General features: G+C 38.3%; 1 protein-coding gene across 2 annotated transcripts in view; it reads right to left on the reverse strand.

Annotated features, from left to right (window-relative positions):
* Positions 1-19,162, reverse strand: part of COL4A1 (collagen type IV alpha 1 chain) — a 120,181-nt gene that overhangs the window by 40,802 nt on the left and 60,217 nt on the right. For both annotated transcript variants that reach the window (XM_014248595.2, XM_088050975.1), the window contains exons 3-20: positions 12,473-12,562; positions 12,338-12,382; positions 10,771-10,815; positions 10,599-10,661; positions 10,444-10,497; positions 10,270-10,296; positions 8,911-8,994; positions 8,742-8,804; positions 8,100-8,135; positions 7,536-7,577; positions 5,845-5,934; positions 5,220-5,255; positions 5,019-5,078; positions 3,014-3,058; positions 2,741-2,794; positions 2,227-2,268; positions 949-1,042; positions 230-265 (exon numbers count right to left, since the gene is read on the reverse strand). In XM_014248595.2, coding sequence (XP_014104070.1) covers positions 230-265; positions 949-1,042; positions 2,227-2,268; positions 2,741-2,794; positions 3,014-3,058; positions 5,019-5,078; positions 5,220-5,255; positions 5,845-5,934; positions 7,536-7,577; positions 8,100-8,135; positions 8,742-8,804; positions 8,911-8,994; positions 10,270-10,296; positions 10,444-10,497; positions 10,599-10,661; positions 10,771-10,815; positions 12,338-12,382; positions 12,473-12,562 — 1,006 coding nt within the window. The remainder of the gene's footprint in view (positions 1-229; positions 266-948; positions 1,043-2,226; positions 2,269-2,740; positions 2,795-3,013; positions 3,059-5,018; positions 5,079-5,219; positions 5,256-5,844; positions 5,935-7,535; positions 7,578-8,099; positions 8,136-8,741; positions 8,805-8,910; positions 8,995-10,269; positions 10,297-10,443; positions 10,498-10,598; positions 10,662-10,770; positions 10,816-12,337; positions 12,383-12,472; positions 12,563-19,162) is intronic.

Here is a 19,162-nt window from a genome sequence, read left to right on the forward strand (position 1 = left end):
AAAGTTATCAGAATAGAACAGAAAGAACCAGGCTGGATCACATCAGAGACATGAGAAAAGCAATCTCGAGGAAGGGTCTGAAGGGATGATTAGACCCCTGAAGAGGTCAGTGCTTGGGTGTTCAAAAAGTCAGGCAGTGACTGAAAGCAGCTAAGGAGAATATCCCTCAGGACTCTACACCCAAGAACACATGACAAATGTGAAAAAATCAGTAGTCGTAATTTCATACCTGGAGGTCCTGGGATTCCTTGTGCACCAGGGAAGCCTTTAGAAAGAGAAGGTTTCAATTAGGCAATGAATTCTGCAATGCCAGTGAAAGTGAGCTTGTAGGAGATATAATTGAAATTCGCATTCATGCATATTCACATTCTGAATCAAATTTGAAGCTAAATAATCTATATATATCTTCAAGAAGCACATTCAGAGAAATGCTGCTGTGTGCCAACTTCCCCAGTGATTTTTCTTTAATTAGCTAATGTCTGTAATGGGGAAAATGGGAAGGGAAATGCTTGATTTTCTCTGTTTACTGAAGACTTTTTAAAAATATGCAAGCCAATCTTAGCATAAAAAATTAGCTACTGACTTCTACAAAGGAGTCTCAAGATTCTCTGCATTAATTACCCTCCTTACGTTCATGTTGTTTTCCATACTTTTTAGATAATCTCACTGAATTATTTAACTGCCATAAAAACGGATCCCAGTTTATAATTTTTCACCTATAACTGAAAGGCAATCTTAGTTATGTTGAGAATCAGAAGTGTCCTACAAGATACTACAAAATATAATAACCTGAAAACAATTAAATAACTGTAAAATTACACTCATATAGAGCTCCTGAGCACAGATAGTACAATTAGATATCCTGAGCACAGATAGTACAATTTTAATTTCCTTTAGCGAGAAAACTAAAAGTATAACTCAATTAAAAAGACAAGACAAAATACATACCTTTTTCACCTTTTTGACCTTTCAGTCCAGGCAAACCTGAAACTCCAGGGTCTCCTTTTTCACCAAAGGTATCTATTGGTCCAGCATCTATCATCTAAATCACAGGACAAAGATCAAAAACATACAAATGAGCCATCATATCTCCCCCATCTTCATCTGATCTTCATCATCCCCCATTTTAGTTTTATTGACAATTTTCAGCAGTTTTGATTATACTTGCAATTTCAGCAAGTGAGAGGCTTGTAGATGCTGAGGAATTACTAGAGAAAATTAATTCTACCCAAATGCCTTCATATCAACTGCAGTGAAGTTGCAATTGCAATGAATTGCAATTAAGTGGAGAGCTTTTATAGCATCTTCCTCAAAAAGGATGCCAGAAAACCTTAACATGGTCTAAGCACTGATCCATTAGGTTTGTATTACCTTTTATTTTAAATCTTATGTTCTGCCAATTTCTGCTAACATTAATCTGAGCTCAGTATATAGGATGCTAATATTTACAATACAGTGTTCAGGAAGTACATACAATTTTCCAAACCAAATTAGCAGATGTTGGGAATTTGTTCCCATAGTTGGGAAGCAGTGCCATTAAATCATCTATTTGTTCCTGACTAACCCTAGTCTTTATTTGAAGTGTTAAAAGAATCATAAGTTTCTCCCCTGGTTTCTTCTTGTGTATAAGGGCCAATTTCTGCTCAGGGCCTCACCAGACATCGGTCAGCAAGTGGTGAGCAACTGCACTGTGCATCACTTGTCTTCCTCAGGTTTTATTCCTCTCTCTCTCTTCTTGTTATCTTCCTTTTCTTCATAATTATTACTACCACCTACTACTAGTAGTTACTTTATTTTTATTAATAACTTGTTCTTATCTCATGAATTTTACCTTTTTCCAATTCTCCTTCCCATCCCATGTTGAGGAGGGACATGAGTGAGTGAGCAGCTGTCTGGTGTTTAGCTCCCAGATGTGAAATGGACACATTTATTCTTTTGAACTGTCTTTTGGACACTGTGTAGTGATTAGCAATGTATATAATATTCACAGTCCAAAACACTTGAAATTCATGTTCTTTGAGGATTCCTTTCCCAAATTTCAAACATAAATAACTGCACCCAACTTTTGCTTCCATTAAGGGAAAATATGGACATGACTGAAGAGAACAAGATCAGACTACACATAATATCTCCTTTTTTCCTCATTGTTTGAGCACTTTGACTTCCACAAAATTTAATTTGATTTTCTTTTAAGTTTAAAATGAAACATGAATTTATTTTACTTACTCTTCCTGGAGGTCCTGGATAACCTCGCTCCCCTTTGTCACCCTAAATCAAAACAGAATTTATGTTTTAAATCCAGATAAGAATTTTTTGCTAACAAAATCAGATTTCCTCAACAAATGAACACTTTGATTACAGATTCAAACAACATCCACATGGTAATTACCTGGAATGCTGTATTAAACAGCAGCAGTATTTGGCTTGCAAGCCTGTACTGGTTTGCACTATTTGAAAAGAAACTGGAGGTTTTAGGGAAGTACACTTATACCCATGCTGGCTGGACAAAGAGCTTGTGAAAATAAAGCCAGCATTAATCAACGCAGATAAGAGATCTAAACTGGAGGTAACTACACTACCTTCATTTTGGCTTCTCCTAGTCTCTGGATGACATAAAGCTTAGCAACATTCAATTAATATTGCTTTATGTGCATTCATTTCTTTAATGCAATCAATGAACACACCACAAAAGCTATTAACTCATTTTGTGTGAAGGGAAGCAAAAGCTGCTACTACTCACCTTGGTGCCAGGATCCCCAGGCCGTCCTGGAATCCCAAACCCTCCAGGCAAACCCTTGTGTAGAAGACAGTGAAACCAGAAGAAACAAATATAGGTGGATCTTAAATGTGACAGCAGCAAAGTTTAAAAATTTTAAAACTCACAAATTCACTGAAAGCAACAACTTCAAATAAACAATTCAGAAGGCTAGAAAATATCAACTGTCCATAATACACAGACAGCTCTTTGTTTTGAATGTAAGGAACAGTACTGTAAATTGAGTAAAATACATACAGGTTCTCCTTTCAGTCCTGGTTCACCATCTTTTCCAGGCTTTCCCTGTAAAACACCAAGTTTCACTCTGCTTTAACAACCACATACATGAGATTTCTAAATACAGTGCATGGAATACTAGAACGAAATTATCGCTATTGCAATGAATATTGCAAAGTGTGCTAATGCAGCCAACAGAGCAGAGGGTACAAATGGTAAATATGCCTAATGCTTATATTACCCAGCACCCTCCAAGATGCCATATTAAATAAAATCCTGCAAATCCATTCCCAGATTCAGAAATAACATAGATTTCCCTGTCACAGAGTCTTCCAGACAAAATATATCTACAGCACAGGAAACTAGAACCAGATCCATCTTTTTCCTTCACAACAATCCCTTTCTATATACACACTCTGAAGAGTATATACTTCACAAGACATTTATGCATAGATATTCAGTGATTCAGTTTCAGCAGAAGGCTTGGAGAGTGGCTCTCCTTGGAGATTTTGTGGTAATGTAGTGGTAATTCCACTTCCCTCACACTGAAATTCAAATCATAAGGCAGATGATACACTAGAAGTCAAAAGTCCCTCCTCCAGAGTAAAATCACAATGATTAGATTTCCATGTTAACCTACAGAGAACACAAGATTCCCTTGAAGTAGTCAACAGTCATCACCTGATAAGTGATCTAGATGGACAAACCTACTTTTCAGCATTTTCCCTTCCTCCTCCTCTGCACCATAAAAGGTCTGGGACATCAGCTTGTACCCTGATCCACTGGAGGCTGGCTCTCATTTGGTGCCCCAGTGCTTAGATTGTATGTGTAGCATAAGCAATATGAATTTGTCCCATAAACCCAAGGAAATGTAGATACTTAATACACAAAGTAACAGTGTATGTAGTTCAGTCTAAAAAATAACCCCATCAGTTTATCCCCCATATTGTCTTAGACAACATATTTGAAGGACAAAAAGGGTAGAACAAACATGAACAGGCCACCACCATTGCGGTGTGCAGCTATGCTCTCTTATAATGAAGGGTTACAAGTAATTTTTAAAGATTAATTAAAACTGTGATCTGCAAAGTCAAGAGAGTCTTCAAATATACACTGTGATCAGAATTAATTATATGGTTTAATTTTATCAAATTAGAATATCAGATTGTAACATCTGTTCATCTTTCAACGCTTAGCTTAATTTCAGAAGTAGCTATGACTTCCTGAACTATTATATATAAAATATCTTAGAAACTTTGTTCAAGGAATTCTGCAGAAACTGAAAACTATACTTTTGATAAATTCGTATGTTCTGGTTTCCTCAAAAAGTTCTAAGCCAACATGTCTCTATTCCTCCAGCTTCAAGCCCTCATTTACAATAAGAGTAAAAATACATATGTAATAGAAAAGATAATCCTGTCACATAACTTTACTGAAAAGTTAATAGAATGTTTGACTTTGAAGCATAGTAGAAAGGGAGATTTTATCTTTTCAGATTGAAGTAAAATCAAATGTGCTGTGCCTAACAGTTTATGAAGACCCACACCTTGAGAAATTTAGAATTCCTTGGAATACCTTACATGCATTTACATGCAATATAACACATTTCAATGTAGGAAAAGGTACAATTTTTCTAGCTGCTCAGCTGTGAAAGAAAGCTATCATATACAGCATGACTCATGGAGAAGTTCTATATCCTCACTGGTCACTAGTATAATTTTTTTTTCTTTGCTTTCTTCTTCCATTCTGGAATGACTTCATCTTTCATCAGTTTGGATTAATGGGAGTTTTGCCTTCACCTTCAGCACTGCAAGCTACTATTAAATGTCTTTAGTTATCTAAAATATTACACACCAGCATTACCACGTGTTACTTCTACCTTGATTGTACACCTGTCCAACAGCAAAACTTGCTTATTTAAAATATAATAAATTTGCTGTTTAACTAATGGTTAGTAAGTTTAATTAGCTAATGGAAAGAATACAGTAACTGCAATTAAGGTATTGATAAAATTGAATATACTTACACGTGGACCAGGCTTCCCAGGCTCACCCTTGTCTCCTTTGAAACCTGAACCTGGCAATCCCTGGAAAATAAATACTCACCAGATTAAAAATACTGCCAGATTCTAAAGTGTGTTTTCTTTTATCTAATAGGTATAAAGATATTCAGTGCCATTATCAGAGTCTTTACCATTTTATAGTAGTAAAATAATAATAATACTCACTGGGATTCCCTGTTCGCCCTTTTCGCCTGGATCACCCTAATGAAATTATTGAAAAAATGTAAATTAGTAAACAAAAACTTAATCATTATTCATTTAGGTTATAAGTAATTGTTCATTTCAGCAAAAGCACCTTTAATCCTCCATTTCAAGAACTATGCCTAATAGTATGATGTGCAAGAATTAGACAAACGTCACACATGAATCCATTAAGCTAATTTATTTTACTAGTATATATTGCTTCAACTGTTTAATTCAGTAATTGAAAAAATCATTAGCACTAAGATTTCACTAATGTGTATATGAAAAGTTGAGTATATGCTACTTAATTCAAGCTCTCAGAATATTTTTACAATATCCTATCCTTATCAATCCTCCTTCCTCAGAAAGTCATCTGCTGCTTACTTATTTGTGCAATTATTGATGCATTTACCATCTATCATAAACTTTTCAGAGAGACTTCTAGAATGAAAATTAAAATTAATCCATGAAGTAAAACAGGTAGAAATCTTTTGAAAAATTTGCTCTGACTTTGTATTTTCTTTTTCCTGTTTCACTTTTATTTGCTAATTCCTACTGATTATATTTTAATGAAAAGTACAAGAAGTTTAATCATTTAACATCTCACCTTTTCTCCCTTTATGATTTCACTCCCTTTTTCCTTCATATGAGGTGCTGGTCCTGGGGGTCCTGGGGGGCCCCTTACCCCTTGTTCTCCCTGTCAATAGCAAATCCAGAATTGTCCATTGAAAACAGAAAGACACTGAGATCAAATATGGCTAAGACCAGTAACATTAAAGAGAACTAGCACTTTTTTAAAAAAATACAGCTAAATGAGTTTTTTTTAAATCCTTTTTTCAGCAAAATCAGTGAGATGAAGGCTTACAGAAGTCACTACTGTGTAACTGGCTACCAACAGAGGCTCCCGGAAGCAAGATTTCTGAATGTACTCTTGAGGTGGAAATTGATTAATAGCAAATATCACAAACATATTTAAATAGTTACAGCAATAGTACCAAAGTTTTATAGTGCCTCCTTCAGGAGGAAGGAAATTAGGAGGGAAGAGGTCAGGTACAGAAAGTCAATGGCTAAAGGAAAATGTTACTCAGAGTTTACAGTGCTCCAAAAGCTTTATAGAGGTCCAAAAAGGCCAGCTTCAAGATGATGACTGTGGATGACTTTTTACAATGCATGTGTCCATTGCAGGGTCAGAGCCTCACCTCTCTCTATAGTGCAAAAGCTCTATCTTTAACAGTAAAACACCTCGGAAAAGACTGCATAAATTCTGCATAAATTTCTGTCAATCAGTAATGTACATCATTTGTCTTTTGCTGAAGACAAACCTGAGGAGTCCAGGAAATCTCCACACACTTCTATGTCATATTCTCCAACATTCTTCAATACATTTCATGATAAAAAATTCATTTCAACACTGTGTCATGTTGCAAAAAATTCTATCCATTAGGAATATTGACTCAAAATCTATTAATAAAGTGGCAGTTTAAAAAAAAAACACAAAAAACCTACCTAAGTAATATAATTTACTTATACCTCAAAAGCTCTCAGTCAATGACACTCATGAAAACCTTCTGGAGAAGTACTCAGACACACTATGAATTTACTGACTAGCCCTTGAAAGCATGCAGTTCTTGGCTCCCAGAAACACAACATAAGGAACTTTAAGCCGAGACCTCTTAGTGTGAGAGGTAACAGATTAAAGCCGACATGTATTACCTCCCATTTGATGAGATTTGATTGAGAGAATAAATGGGATCCTGGAGCACATCTTTTAGCTTAGATTCATTCAAAAGTAAACCACTCTGTGTGCTCTGAAACCTCTTCCTGGTTGTGTCAAAACACAATAAAAGGAGACAACTGAAAGATCTGCCTCAAATGTGTGCATTACCAAACCAAAGTAAGGCAGACAGACCTTAGAGTCCTGCAACAATTAATTCCAATCATTCTGAACAGCACATCAAATCTCATCCCTTAGAACTAAATTGATTTTAAAAAAATCTCGTGGTGAGTCCTAATATACAAAATAAATGTTTCCAGAATTTGCCTACTGCAAATTCAAGTAGCTTTCCAGGCACGGCTGGGAAACAGGATGGTGACCTAAATTAATGTCAGGTGTAACATCACCATTAAAAAAGTCTGTAGCTGCTTTTGTTCATTTAGGTGTAAGTTACAGCTTTACTCAAATCTTCCAATACAGCGTTTATTTTCTCCATTGATTGATTTCAAGGGTTTTCTTTATTTAAAACAAAGTATCAAGAATATTTCTGACAGTTGTTCTCTAGAAGTTCACAAGAGACCTACCTTTTCACCTTTGGGACCCTGAAACCCCAAGCCCATGTAGCCCTGAAAATGTAAATTACACACACTTAGTCAATTCTTTTCTGCAGTGCATACGTGCATATGTATAAACTTATGAAGGTATTATGTACTCCTCAAATGCTAAGGGAGAATATAAAAGACAGAGTATGTCTTTTAAGTGCATGTGTGAAACAGATAAATAATCATGTCCTAACTTCCCTGCTGTTTTTAAAGCCCTATGTCACAGCAACTTGTGAAAAAACTGATTGAAATCCATCAGATAATTTTACTGTCAATATGCTTTTACCCAACATTTCAGTGAAAAATTGACATTTTAAAATTAATTCAAATAACCATAGAATTCTGTAATTACTACTAATTTGATCAAGTGAGATAACAGCAAGACAAATTTGAAAAGTGGTAAAAATCTCTCATTAAGACAGAGAAATAGATCCCAAGGTATAAAAAAAGCCCACACCTTTTGGACCATTAGTTTCCAGAGCTTTGAGGATCTGGTATGCAAAAAAATAAAGAAATGGACTTATTATTTATATTAAAGAGTGTTACCTTCTCGCCTGGAAGTCCTGGTGGCCCTGGGGGACCCTACAAGACAATATATTTTAGCATGCACATGTATAGAGTTCACTAAGTGGAATAATGCCTTATTCTATGAAAACAGCAAAAAGGCAGATCTTTACATTAAACCCAGTAATTTTATTTTGCTCTTGCTGTGCAATATTCACAACTTAGAATAAAAAATAGCAGCAAAGGGAATCTAAGATATCTCATTAATTATTATAATAACAGACAGATGATAATGTGCTTCTACATTAATACTCAGTGCTGCTACCCATAAGAATAACCTCAGCAAACATTTGGATTTTGCGATGGATGCTTGGTATATAGTTTATTTTCTATAAATTAAACTGTGGAAGAAAGAAAAGGAGGACCAACAGTTACAGTCTCTCCCCCACAAAAATACCCTCCAAGTGTGCAAGAAGAGAAGAGGGCTGTAGGAGCAGCTGCTACTGAAAACCCATGTTGACCAGGAATTTCTGCCATGGCAGAGTTCAGAAGGCTGAACATGAAGCCTGGAACTACACCTGTTTTTCCCAAATCCCAACCAAGACCTGCTACACACACCTTCGAGAACATTCCTGTAATAAAGAGCTGTAAGTGAAGTGCAAATCACCATGAAGTGAAGCTTACTTGCTCTCCTGGAGGGCCTTGTGGCCCCATTGGTCCCTGAAACCCTGAAGCTCCAGGTGGACCCTATGAAAAATTCAAATGGCATCATAAGAAAGTGATATGGTAATTTCATGATACTGATATAATTTTAATTGAAACACACTACTATCCAAACATCATTTAGACTTACAGGCAGTCCAGGTTGGCCAGGAAACCCTTTTTCACCCTTTAGCACACCAGGACTTATAAGACCAATCACTTCACCTGGATCTCCCTATAGTAAGAAAAGAAAAAGAGTAAGTCTTGAACATGAATTCAAATACATTCAAACCCACCAGGAGAGGAAAGCTGTAGCTATGCATACTTTGGAATCACTTGGAAAGCTGACTTTAAAAAAGCACCTTTATTTCTTTTAATTCAGCTGAAACACAGAGATATTAGAAGTTGAGATCTTAATTGTCAAATGTACTCTAAAGCCGCCTGAAGTGATTCCAGTACCAAAACTATCTTCATACCTCATTTCCTGTATTGTAATGGGTAGTCAGAATGATTTTTCCATGAAATCTATCACTACTACAGTGTCACCACACAACTGGAGCATCTGACCTGGCTGCTGAGAGAAGTGGTAACCTCACAATCTCTTTCCCCTGCTGAGATCTTCATGCTTTCACCTAATTTTTACATAAAGGCCATTTATGGTGTTCTTTTTTCTTCTGGAAAGGAATACATTTAGTCTTACTTTAGAAAACTATTCTGATCGCCATCCGTTTCTTTATATCCCTTCTTTTGAGAGCAAATATCCCATTTTTCCTGTGTTTTTGTACAAAGTTACAAATAAGTGATTTTATTTCAGTTCTGTACCTATGCATATATGCCTAGCAAAGAAATATCTGAGTACTTCAGTGTTTCTAGAATGAGTCAGTTCTTTCTGTGTGAGAGTAAGAGAAATAGACATTTTAATAACTTGGGTTATCATGTCATTACCCATTTGAGATTGCTTTTAGACTTATTTAGCTTACAGTTCCAGATAATATCTGTTCACTTTAAAGACATCTTGGATGTCATTCAATGCTTCATTCTCCAGTTCACAGAATGCACTCAGATACCTAGTTAGTTGGTCTGATTTTTTTTCTTTATGAAAATTGTCTAGTATGTGTTGGATGATTCTCATATTGTGGGATATAGGACCTTCTTCCACAAACATTATCCATGTGAAACTTTTGAGATAAATCAAATGTCAATACAAAACCAAACATTTGAATCATAAAACCTATCTAAGCCTTTATACACAATGGGGTGGCCACCACAGTGTTTGTACGTTACTAATGACATGTACGACTTCCCTCCTGTTGTAGTCCATATAATACTTACCCTTTCAAGTTCTGCACAGAACACATATGTTCAATTGTTATTAAGTGGGGAGGTGCAAAGTGAAACAAAGCAGTACAACTTTTCTGTCCTTAAGTAAAGACTGCTGCATGTCTTTAAGTGTGTAGAGATCACATAAATTCTTATTGTTAGAAGTAGGATGTACATTTATAGAATGTACCTTCATTCCAGGAGGTCCTGGAGGTCCCTGTGGAAAAAACAGATTTGTTTGAGTATAGCTCCTCAATGCTGTATTTATTATATCTTAAACTCAGTATAATTTCCTATAGTTATATTTGCATTTCAAGAGTAAGCCGTAAAAAAAAGTGAATCAAGCAGAAAAGAATCTACTTACTATACTTCCAGTCAGTCCTGGTAAACCTGGGGGACCTACTGGACCTCTTTCACCCTAAGGGGAACAGATAAATTGGTTTTGTTTAGGGAACATATGCCTGAGGGACGCTTTTACTTCAACACAGAGATGCTGTTATAAATGTATGTAAATGTCACCTTTGTGCCATTACATCCTGGAATGCCAGGTGGACCAGGAGGGCCATCTTGTCCAGGAATGCCCTACATGAAGAGAAAGTAAAGAAATTAGCAATATAAGGAATAATCCAGGTCAGATGTCACAACTAAAAGTTTGATGTTCCTTGCAAAAACATATATACTTCATACATACAGGAAGGCCTGGGTTTCCTGGAAAGCCTGATACTCCTGGGGGGCCCTGCAATTGAGAAAAACAAAAACTGAAATGACAAATCCACAAAACAGCAAGGACAAGCTGCAGGCCTATTTCCATCTCCAATCTGACAGTAAAAATCAGTAGCATTTGAAACTTCCTTGACAAGAAAGCTCTAATCTTCAAAACCTCTCAAATATGTCACCTTAGTAATGAATAACTGAAAGCCATTTCAATAACTGAAACCTTTTATATTTCTGTAACTTTTTAAGCAGCAGGAAATAGATCAGAGCCTCATGTAGAGGTAAAAGGGAATGCACAGGTGTCCCCTTCACACAAACACCATTCCCAAAATGAAATTTACTATAGGCATCTCTTCATAGCAGAAGATAATGTTAGCACACCATAAAGATGCTTCTCTGTCTTTCATACTCATCAGTGTATCAATTCCTTATTATCAAAACTCCTACCAGGCTGAGATAATTCTTTCTCCTCCAACAGCTATTCAGTGTAATGAATCAGGCATTTAAGCTGGCACATTATTTTCATCCTATCATCTTACTTATCCATGCAGCATTTCCTAAAACATGTATTATGAAGCAGAAAAGATGTGTGGGAATCCTGAGCTCAGATAGTGTATTTTCTTCTTTCAGAACTTTATAATTGCTAAAATACATTTTACTCTGCAGCAAACAAACACATTAGCCAGGAGGTGCCAATTCACATTAACACTCAGGATACCCCAGGCCAACGCAAACATCGTGCATTGAAATATGGATTTCTTGATCTAGCAGTATGCCCTCTCTGTAACACCTCAAAAACTGCAGTTACTTCAGTAAGTTCTATTTGCTCCAGCAACTTCAGGCAAAGGGAGAACAAAACTGAGATGGCATTTTGAGAATCTGTGAGCAAGAGGGTATAGCTGAAAATGCATACATCATTACTGGCCAAGTCACTTGAATCCTCTTTCATCATGACATTTAGGAAATGTGAAAGTTCTCAGAAAGAGCTTGGCACCTCACAAAACCCAAACAGGCACGGCCCTGGCCAATATAATATGCTAAAAGGAGTGCTATATAAGTGCCCCATTTAACAGAAATGACAACAGGATGATCACAGATATTCAGAGCCTCCTTTAGCAAAGTTAAGAAATCCTTGTCCCTGACTTTAATTTGCTCTGTATCTTTTTAGCACATATGTGCTCATGACTATGTCAGCTTCTCTGCTGGAGTGCTTCAAGGGTAGATGGCAAATGTAAGGGAGAATTTTGCAAGAGGAAATAAGGTTGGTTCATTCTGAAGCTGGAAAAAAGCCTTTCAGTATGTCAGGAAGATATTAGAGGCATATTAACACCAGTGCTGTTGACACAGTGATAAGTATCAGGTAACAATGCAAATTAATAAAGACACTGTCTGTCCAGTGCAGCAAGAACTTCAAAGGTAAAAGTGAGAATTTTGAAATTACAGCTCAAGGGGATGTCATTCATTAACTCAGAAACTTCCTCTTGCACTTGGAAGGCAGCCATTCCCAAAGACTCAGAATTGCAAGAAAGTAAGACAGAACTCACTCTTGTTCCCTTTGTTCCTGGCAGTCCTGGTTCTCCAGTATCACCCTGAAAAGTAAAAGAGAAAGCTTTATCTTTTCTTGGGACAACAATTTAGGAAAATCTGATTGTTTTGAATACTAAAGCTTAAGTTCTTACCTTAAGCCCTGGTGGCCCAGGGGGACCTTCAGGTCCTTGCATTCCAGGAAACCCAATCACACCTTGTAGTCCCGGCAAGCCTCTTTCTCCCTGTGGAAGAAAAAAACTAATTAGGAAGTACACAACTGAAGCTCCTTCTTCAAGTAACTCACATATCCCATTCCTGTGCTCAAGGAATCTGTTAAGTGGTGAGAAGCTACATGTGACAGCAGGGTTCATGTTGGTACTTGAAAGAAGGATTATTATAAATAAAGAAATATTTATGGTTCAATAATAGATTGGAAGGGGATGAGTGTGGCAAAACAGAAAAGCACTCTTTAAATATTAGTTAAACCTTTTTTTCTGGATAGCACTCTTCCTAGCAGATTTATTCTCCTCCTCCTCCAGGAAGGTCACTTTTCCTCTAATAAAACCTACCTGCATTCCTCCAGAGGTGCTGCTAAATCCCAGTAGAAAATCCAACAGCCCAAATCAGCAACTAAATTTCTGAAAACCACAAATATCACTGTTTGGTCAACTAGTGCATGAATGGTAAATACCACTCTTCTTACACACCACTCACAACAGCAGGTTTTGGACACCAGGTTTGTCACTTAGGCTTGAATTTCAGGGTGTTTCAGAGACAGGGTGCTTCAAGATACCAGATCTTCCCAAGAAGCTGAACACAAAATCGTATTTGTATGTGCCATCCTTTTGATTCTACTTTAATACTGTATGGGACATCTGTGCTGTCCCTCTCCCTACAACTCCAAATGTATTTAAATCAGATAAATCTAGAGGCAGAAAACCTATCCACACTTTAGATCAATATTGCAGCTATTGTACTTTCAACTATATTTGAACTTCCAGTGAAACCGAGAGAACACTATATGAATAAAGGATGCAAAATCTACATATAGGGAGAGGGGAAATAACTTATTCATGTCAATCCCTAGAAGCAGCAAATCAAGCAAATCAAAAGTCACTGGTTACATGCAGGAGGTAACCAGAGTTGTCCTTTCAAGGTTGTGAAACAAGCAGAAAACACTTCATACTGTCATACTGTCAAAAACTGTGGGAGTATTGGATGAATCAAAGGTTTGTGTGAAACTGTGAAAATAAGAAGTTTTACAAGTTTGGAAAACAGCTAAAAACATGGCACCTGCTTTAGAAACTCAAAACACAGCAATTTTCAAAGGATAGCAAAAAGAAAACAAAATTAACAACATTCAGAACACATAAAGGGACACTACAGAGACTAAAGGATTTTCAGCAAAACAGTGAGATTAAATTGCAACTTGTAATTAACAACCAATTTAGTATTTGATTTCAGGATGGTGATTAACAATAAGCCTTTTTTCTGTTTGCTCAGGACAAAGATTCCCAGAAATACACTGGCTGTTTAAGAGGTCAGCTGAGGACTGAGCACACATGAGAACATCTGAGCCTTGGAGAGCTCATTGTCCAGGAAGTATAACAGGCACCTTGCAAAGTAAAAGTTATGACATGCAGACAGAGGAAACCGAGTGATAACCAACAGACATGGTGCTATGGTGTCAGAAGATGAGAAGAACTGGAAGATTTGTGGAGTTACTGGATTGGTGTTGTTTTTAGTTCCTCGTCCAGGATTTTTTTTAAAATTAAGAGATAAGGGGGAAGGGACCCATTATTCTTGGGTATGAAGAGCAGGGCCAAGAAGGAAGGGAGAAAACTCTGAGATGATAAAAGCATGAGAAAGTAAAATCAAAATAACATTCATTTATTAAAAATTCCTGACCGAAAAAATTAGAATGATTTTTCCATGAAATCTATCACTACTACAGCGTCACCACACAACTTGCTTCTCCTCTCCATCTTCCCATAAAAATAAAATTTTTCAGTAAAAAAGTACTTCCTGAGGCAAACACTCAGTTCTTCCTTGAAGTGCTGAAATGGCCTGATCTCCTCTATTTAATTCCCAATATTCTTTATCATGGTTTGAGAATTCTTTATTTGGTTTGAGCCAAATCCGAAGCAGTGTATTAGACCAGAAAACAAAGCAAAGCAAAGCAAACATCAGAACAGCTGTAGAATAATGTTTCCAGGTCAGCTGTAGAGATACAAAGTCCAAGTTCTAAAATAACTAAAATTGTTTTGAAAGTATTTTAAGGAAGAACGCATCACAATGCAGGTCTCTGAATAAATGTTGAAATAATTAGCAATCTGAAAAATATCTTTAAATTTAAAGGAGTTACATAAACCCATACTTTGACTGGCTAATGTGCACTGCTGTCATAAACTTACTTCCACAAAATCAGTTGTTATGTCATTCAGACCAGAGTGGCAAGCTGAACCCTGGGCACTTGTTCTCACGACCTGCTGCAAGACAGGCTAAGGAAGGAGAAGCCACTCAAGTACATACAACAGGGCCTTCCACTGCTGAAGAAATGTACACCATGTGCAAATGAGAAGAAGAAAAGATTATTTTGACACCCACAGAGAAATATGCCTCATGTGTAACATATGTGACATAGATAATGTGTAACACGGCCGATACTTGCTGCACTCAGAGGTTCTGCCCCTGAGGATTTCACCACACTTTGAACCACAGCACCCTGCCACACAGAAAAACAGTCTTTCCTCCATTCTTAAGGAAACTTAAAACTGAGGTTTACAGGTCATATTTTCACTTGGTCTAAGGCTCCCTTAGACTATTCTGGAACTGTAAAAGGGCCTTAACTTGCCTGTAAATCACTTACTAAGGGAATGACTCCTTCATCTGGTCAAGGAACTAAAGGCTTAAAATACATAAAAACTTGCAACTTCTAAGGCAACTTTAGTCAATTCTCTTAAGGCTATCTTCAGCCATCCAGGCTGCCCTGTCTGAGGGGTAGAACAGCTAGAGAAGAGTTGAGGCCATAACAAGTCACTTTGAGCTAAGATACATTCAGGTTTCCCTGGAAACATTTTTATTTTCCTGACTTGAACAGTTTGGCCAAGAATAAAAACAACTGGCTATTTGTCCAGAACTTCTGGACACCCAGTCAAGGTACTGGGTGTTCCAAGGCCTGGAAAATATAACTCCTGAGCATGTGGAAGTCTGTACCACCCCAAAGCCCTCAGACTCATGACTTCTCTTACTGGAACTGAGCTCATCTTTTTGCAAGAGGGAAGTAAGATAAAAGAGACTGCAAGAGTGAGAGCTGCCAGATCCCTCTCTGCATGCGACCTGCCACTGTTGGCTGCTTATTCTAACAGGGAATCATGGACTTACACACTGCAAACACCTCTCTACTCTGCCCTCTCATCTGATTTTGCTGCAAAGTAAATTCAGGGAAAACAGCCAAAACTAAATATTGTGTAAGAAGTCCAAATTTCTGCAGTTTTAGGCTACACAATTAATGGGATTTAACTCCTCCATGCCACCCATGGACACTCTGAGAAGTTAGAGCAACCTATTCCATCAAGACTCAGTAAGAGATCTAGGGATGTCTCCTGGATTCCAGCCCCTTTCTTTAGTCTGGGTATCAGTCTTCCTCTTTGTACAACAGCCTTAGCAAACTGATGGTGCCAGCACTTGTATGGACCAACAAATAAAGGTTTTACTTCAATACTCCTGTTTGAGTTAGTACAAACTTCCATCATATTTTTGCATCAGTGACACTACACTAAATTACAGCAAAATTCTATCAGAGTATCTGTACTGAATGGGAGAGTACAGAAACTGCACCATCCTTAAACTGTGAAGTCATTATGACTGAAGGATATCCTAATGTCACTGAGTAGATCAGACCCCACAGATCCCTGAGGTAACAACAGTCATACCGCTGCTTTCCTACCTAAAGTGGCTTGCCTGGAACTTCAAGATTAGATGAAGTTATCGCTTACGCTGTACAGAACAGGCATAAGCATGTTCTGAAGATGCCTTGCCTTGCAAGGAAACACTTGACCTGCTGCATCCTTCCCCTGCTTACCTGCCTGTTCCTTTCTTCATTCAATATTCCAGCCAAACAGCCCAACAGTAAGTGCTTGTGCTACATTCATGCTGCAACTCATTGAGCACATACACTGCATAAATTGGCAAGCACCAGGTCATCACTGCTACCCCACCTATTTTTTGCTCAGCGCTGAGATTTCTAGCTGTGATGCATGAAGAGCATGAGACTCTGACTGCAAGGGTTATGTATTGTTCAAGTTCCAATATTCACAGCTGCAAAATCTTGGCAAGTAATATTGAAAGAGCTGCTTCTGCTTCTTACAAATCAATTCATGAGACTCAAAAATTAAAACAGATGTCATCTGTACCTCTGCTGATTCAATGCAAGCTGTCAGAAAGCACAAAGGAGAACACATTACTCAGCTCACAAAAATGAATATTCTGCCACTCAGCCGCTGCAAATGCAGAGGTGCTACGTAAAAAGACAGCAAGTGCTCAGTCACCACTGCACTCATTTAATAAGCAAGATGTCTGTGTTAGCTCAGCTTTTGTGAAATGCCTTTGCATTAGGTAGTTCAAATTAAAACTGAATGGACTTCTGAACAGACATGAACCTGTTAAGAGCTGAACTGCATGGGCTGATGTTTTTTTCTGACACCTACCCTTCCAAATTAGCCATGAAATGCTGTTTGGCACATGGAACAACTGCAGATTGCTAAGCAAGAGAGTCACATAAAATAAGTAATTTCATAAGATTCAGCTGTAATATATCAAGGGCTGAGGGGGAGGAAATAATCACCACCCCATTATAAATTATTTCCCCTGTTACTTTGCCTAGGGACTGCTGGACTGGGAGATTTTAGGCTTGAGAGACTGGTAACATGGATATAAATCAACTGCTTCCCAAAGTGTGGGCTCACTGGGTGTCTGTGTCTGTACAAATATAATGTTCTCAGGCTCTCCAGAGATTCAGGCACATGGTGAATAACAATACGTAGATCTTCCCAAAGCCATTTGAAAGATGCTTCATTTCTTAACATTTGCCTCTGCCAGAGATCGCCCAGCAGCTGAAACAGCAGGACAGACACACGTCTGTCCTCCAGCTGAAAAGGCATAAAACTCAGTCTAAGAGAAAGATGCCATAAGGCAGCTGAACTGATCTACCCAGCAAAGGTGGCTCCTCTCCTTTTAAACGGGTGGTGCCACCCCACCCTTCTTTACATCACCTGGTGTGATTCTCTCAGCCTCCACTGCACCAGTTCAGCTCACTAAGTTTACTCCCTTTTCTTCAGTGAGTGAGCTTGTTCCAGCCTCCATGAGCTGAGGAGCTCACCAGGTGGCCAGAGAGTTGCCAAAGCCAATGTGAGGAGGACACAGCAGGACACAAGGTGGAATGGCAGCAAGAGCAGTTTCTCACACCAGAGCAGTGGGGTTTGCTGGAGCTCATCCACCACAGCTCCTCAGCTGTGCCTTCACAAGGGAAACTGAGCTGGGAGCCAACACACCCCTGGCCTTGCCAGAGGGCTGTCTTCAGACCACTGTCACTGCTGGCTCCAACATGTTATAAACTCAGAATTCCTCTCACAAATGCACGTGCTATCCTGTTCCCAAAAGTTAACATTCACCAAACTGAAATTTTACCAAGGGCATGTTTGGCAAAGAAATGCAACTGTTTCAGGATGAAAACTGACGATGCAGTTTCCAAAGAGACTAAAAAAAGAGCCTGAGTGTTAGCAGGAAAACCTGCCATTCAAAACAGTCATCACACCTTGATGCTCCAGTGTGACCACAGCAATGGACAACAGTACAATGTACTATATGGTTTTCTACCCAGACTATCCCCAGCCACATGAGAGGTGAATGCAGGCTCTGTATTTGTTCCTTCAGCTGATGTAACTGCAAGCTCTCAAGTGAATTAGCTCCAAGGTGTTAGAGCAGTAATTACAGCACCCAGTGGGAAACAGTACTGTGTGACCAGAGTAATGCTCTCAAGCCACAGCGTTTCTCTCTGCACACTTTTAAACGTGTGTTAGAGAATTGCAATTGGCTCACTGTTACTCCGTGTTACATTAGAGAAGACAGAGAATACCAATTCTTCATTAAAAAGGTATTTTTAACCACCAGAGGGAGCACTGGCCCTGAATATATTTCAGGAATAAAATAAACATGTACAATAAATGTCATCTGTTTGTCCTCAGCTGCACTTACCATTTTCAGTATTTTATTGAAAGTGTGAAGCGGATATCAGTCAAGCAGAATTATTGCTATATGCTTACAGGACATGTGTCCTCAAGTGCACTGAGGAAGTTTAACATTACAAAATTCCCACTGCACATTTTTCAACAGAATGTATCTGCGCCATAGCTATACAATTCTGGAGCCACAAAAGTAACAAGTAATTAATTACCCAAACATAACTCTGCAGACACATGAAGAATCTGTGTAGGAGCTCTATAAAGGTCTTGGCTCACCCAGAAGTTTTGGGGCTGAGTTCCTGACAGTGTGTGAAATGGAAGAGAGGCTAAGGCAGAGACAGGAGGGAAGAGTCAGCAAAATCTGGATTCTTGCATTAAAACGCAGTCCCATGGAAACATGAGTGCAGCATTTTCGGCATGACCTAGCAGAAGAAGCAGTCATAGCAGTCTCACATCGCCTGCACAGCTCTACAGTCAGGCTGGCTGAGGCCCTGAACAACCTCTAGCACTGCCAGGGCTGCTCTGCATTATACTGAGACATGTGTGACAACAAAGGGCCACCCCAACAGCTTCTGGGGACCAGCACTCTCTTACTCATGA

This window comes from Pseudopodoces humilis, chromosome 2, assembly GCF_049639895.1.
Source record: "Pseudopodoces humilis isolate 2021_Gansu_Grassland_sample_001 chromosome 2, ASM4963989v1, whole genome shotgun sequence".
Lineage (NCBI taxonomy): Eukaryota > Metazoa > Chordata > Aves > Passeriformes > Paridae > Pseudopodoces > Pseudopodoces humilis.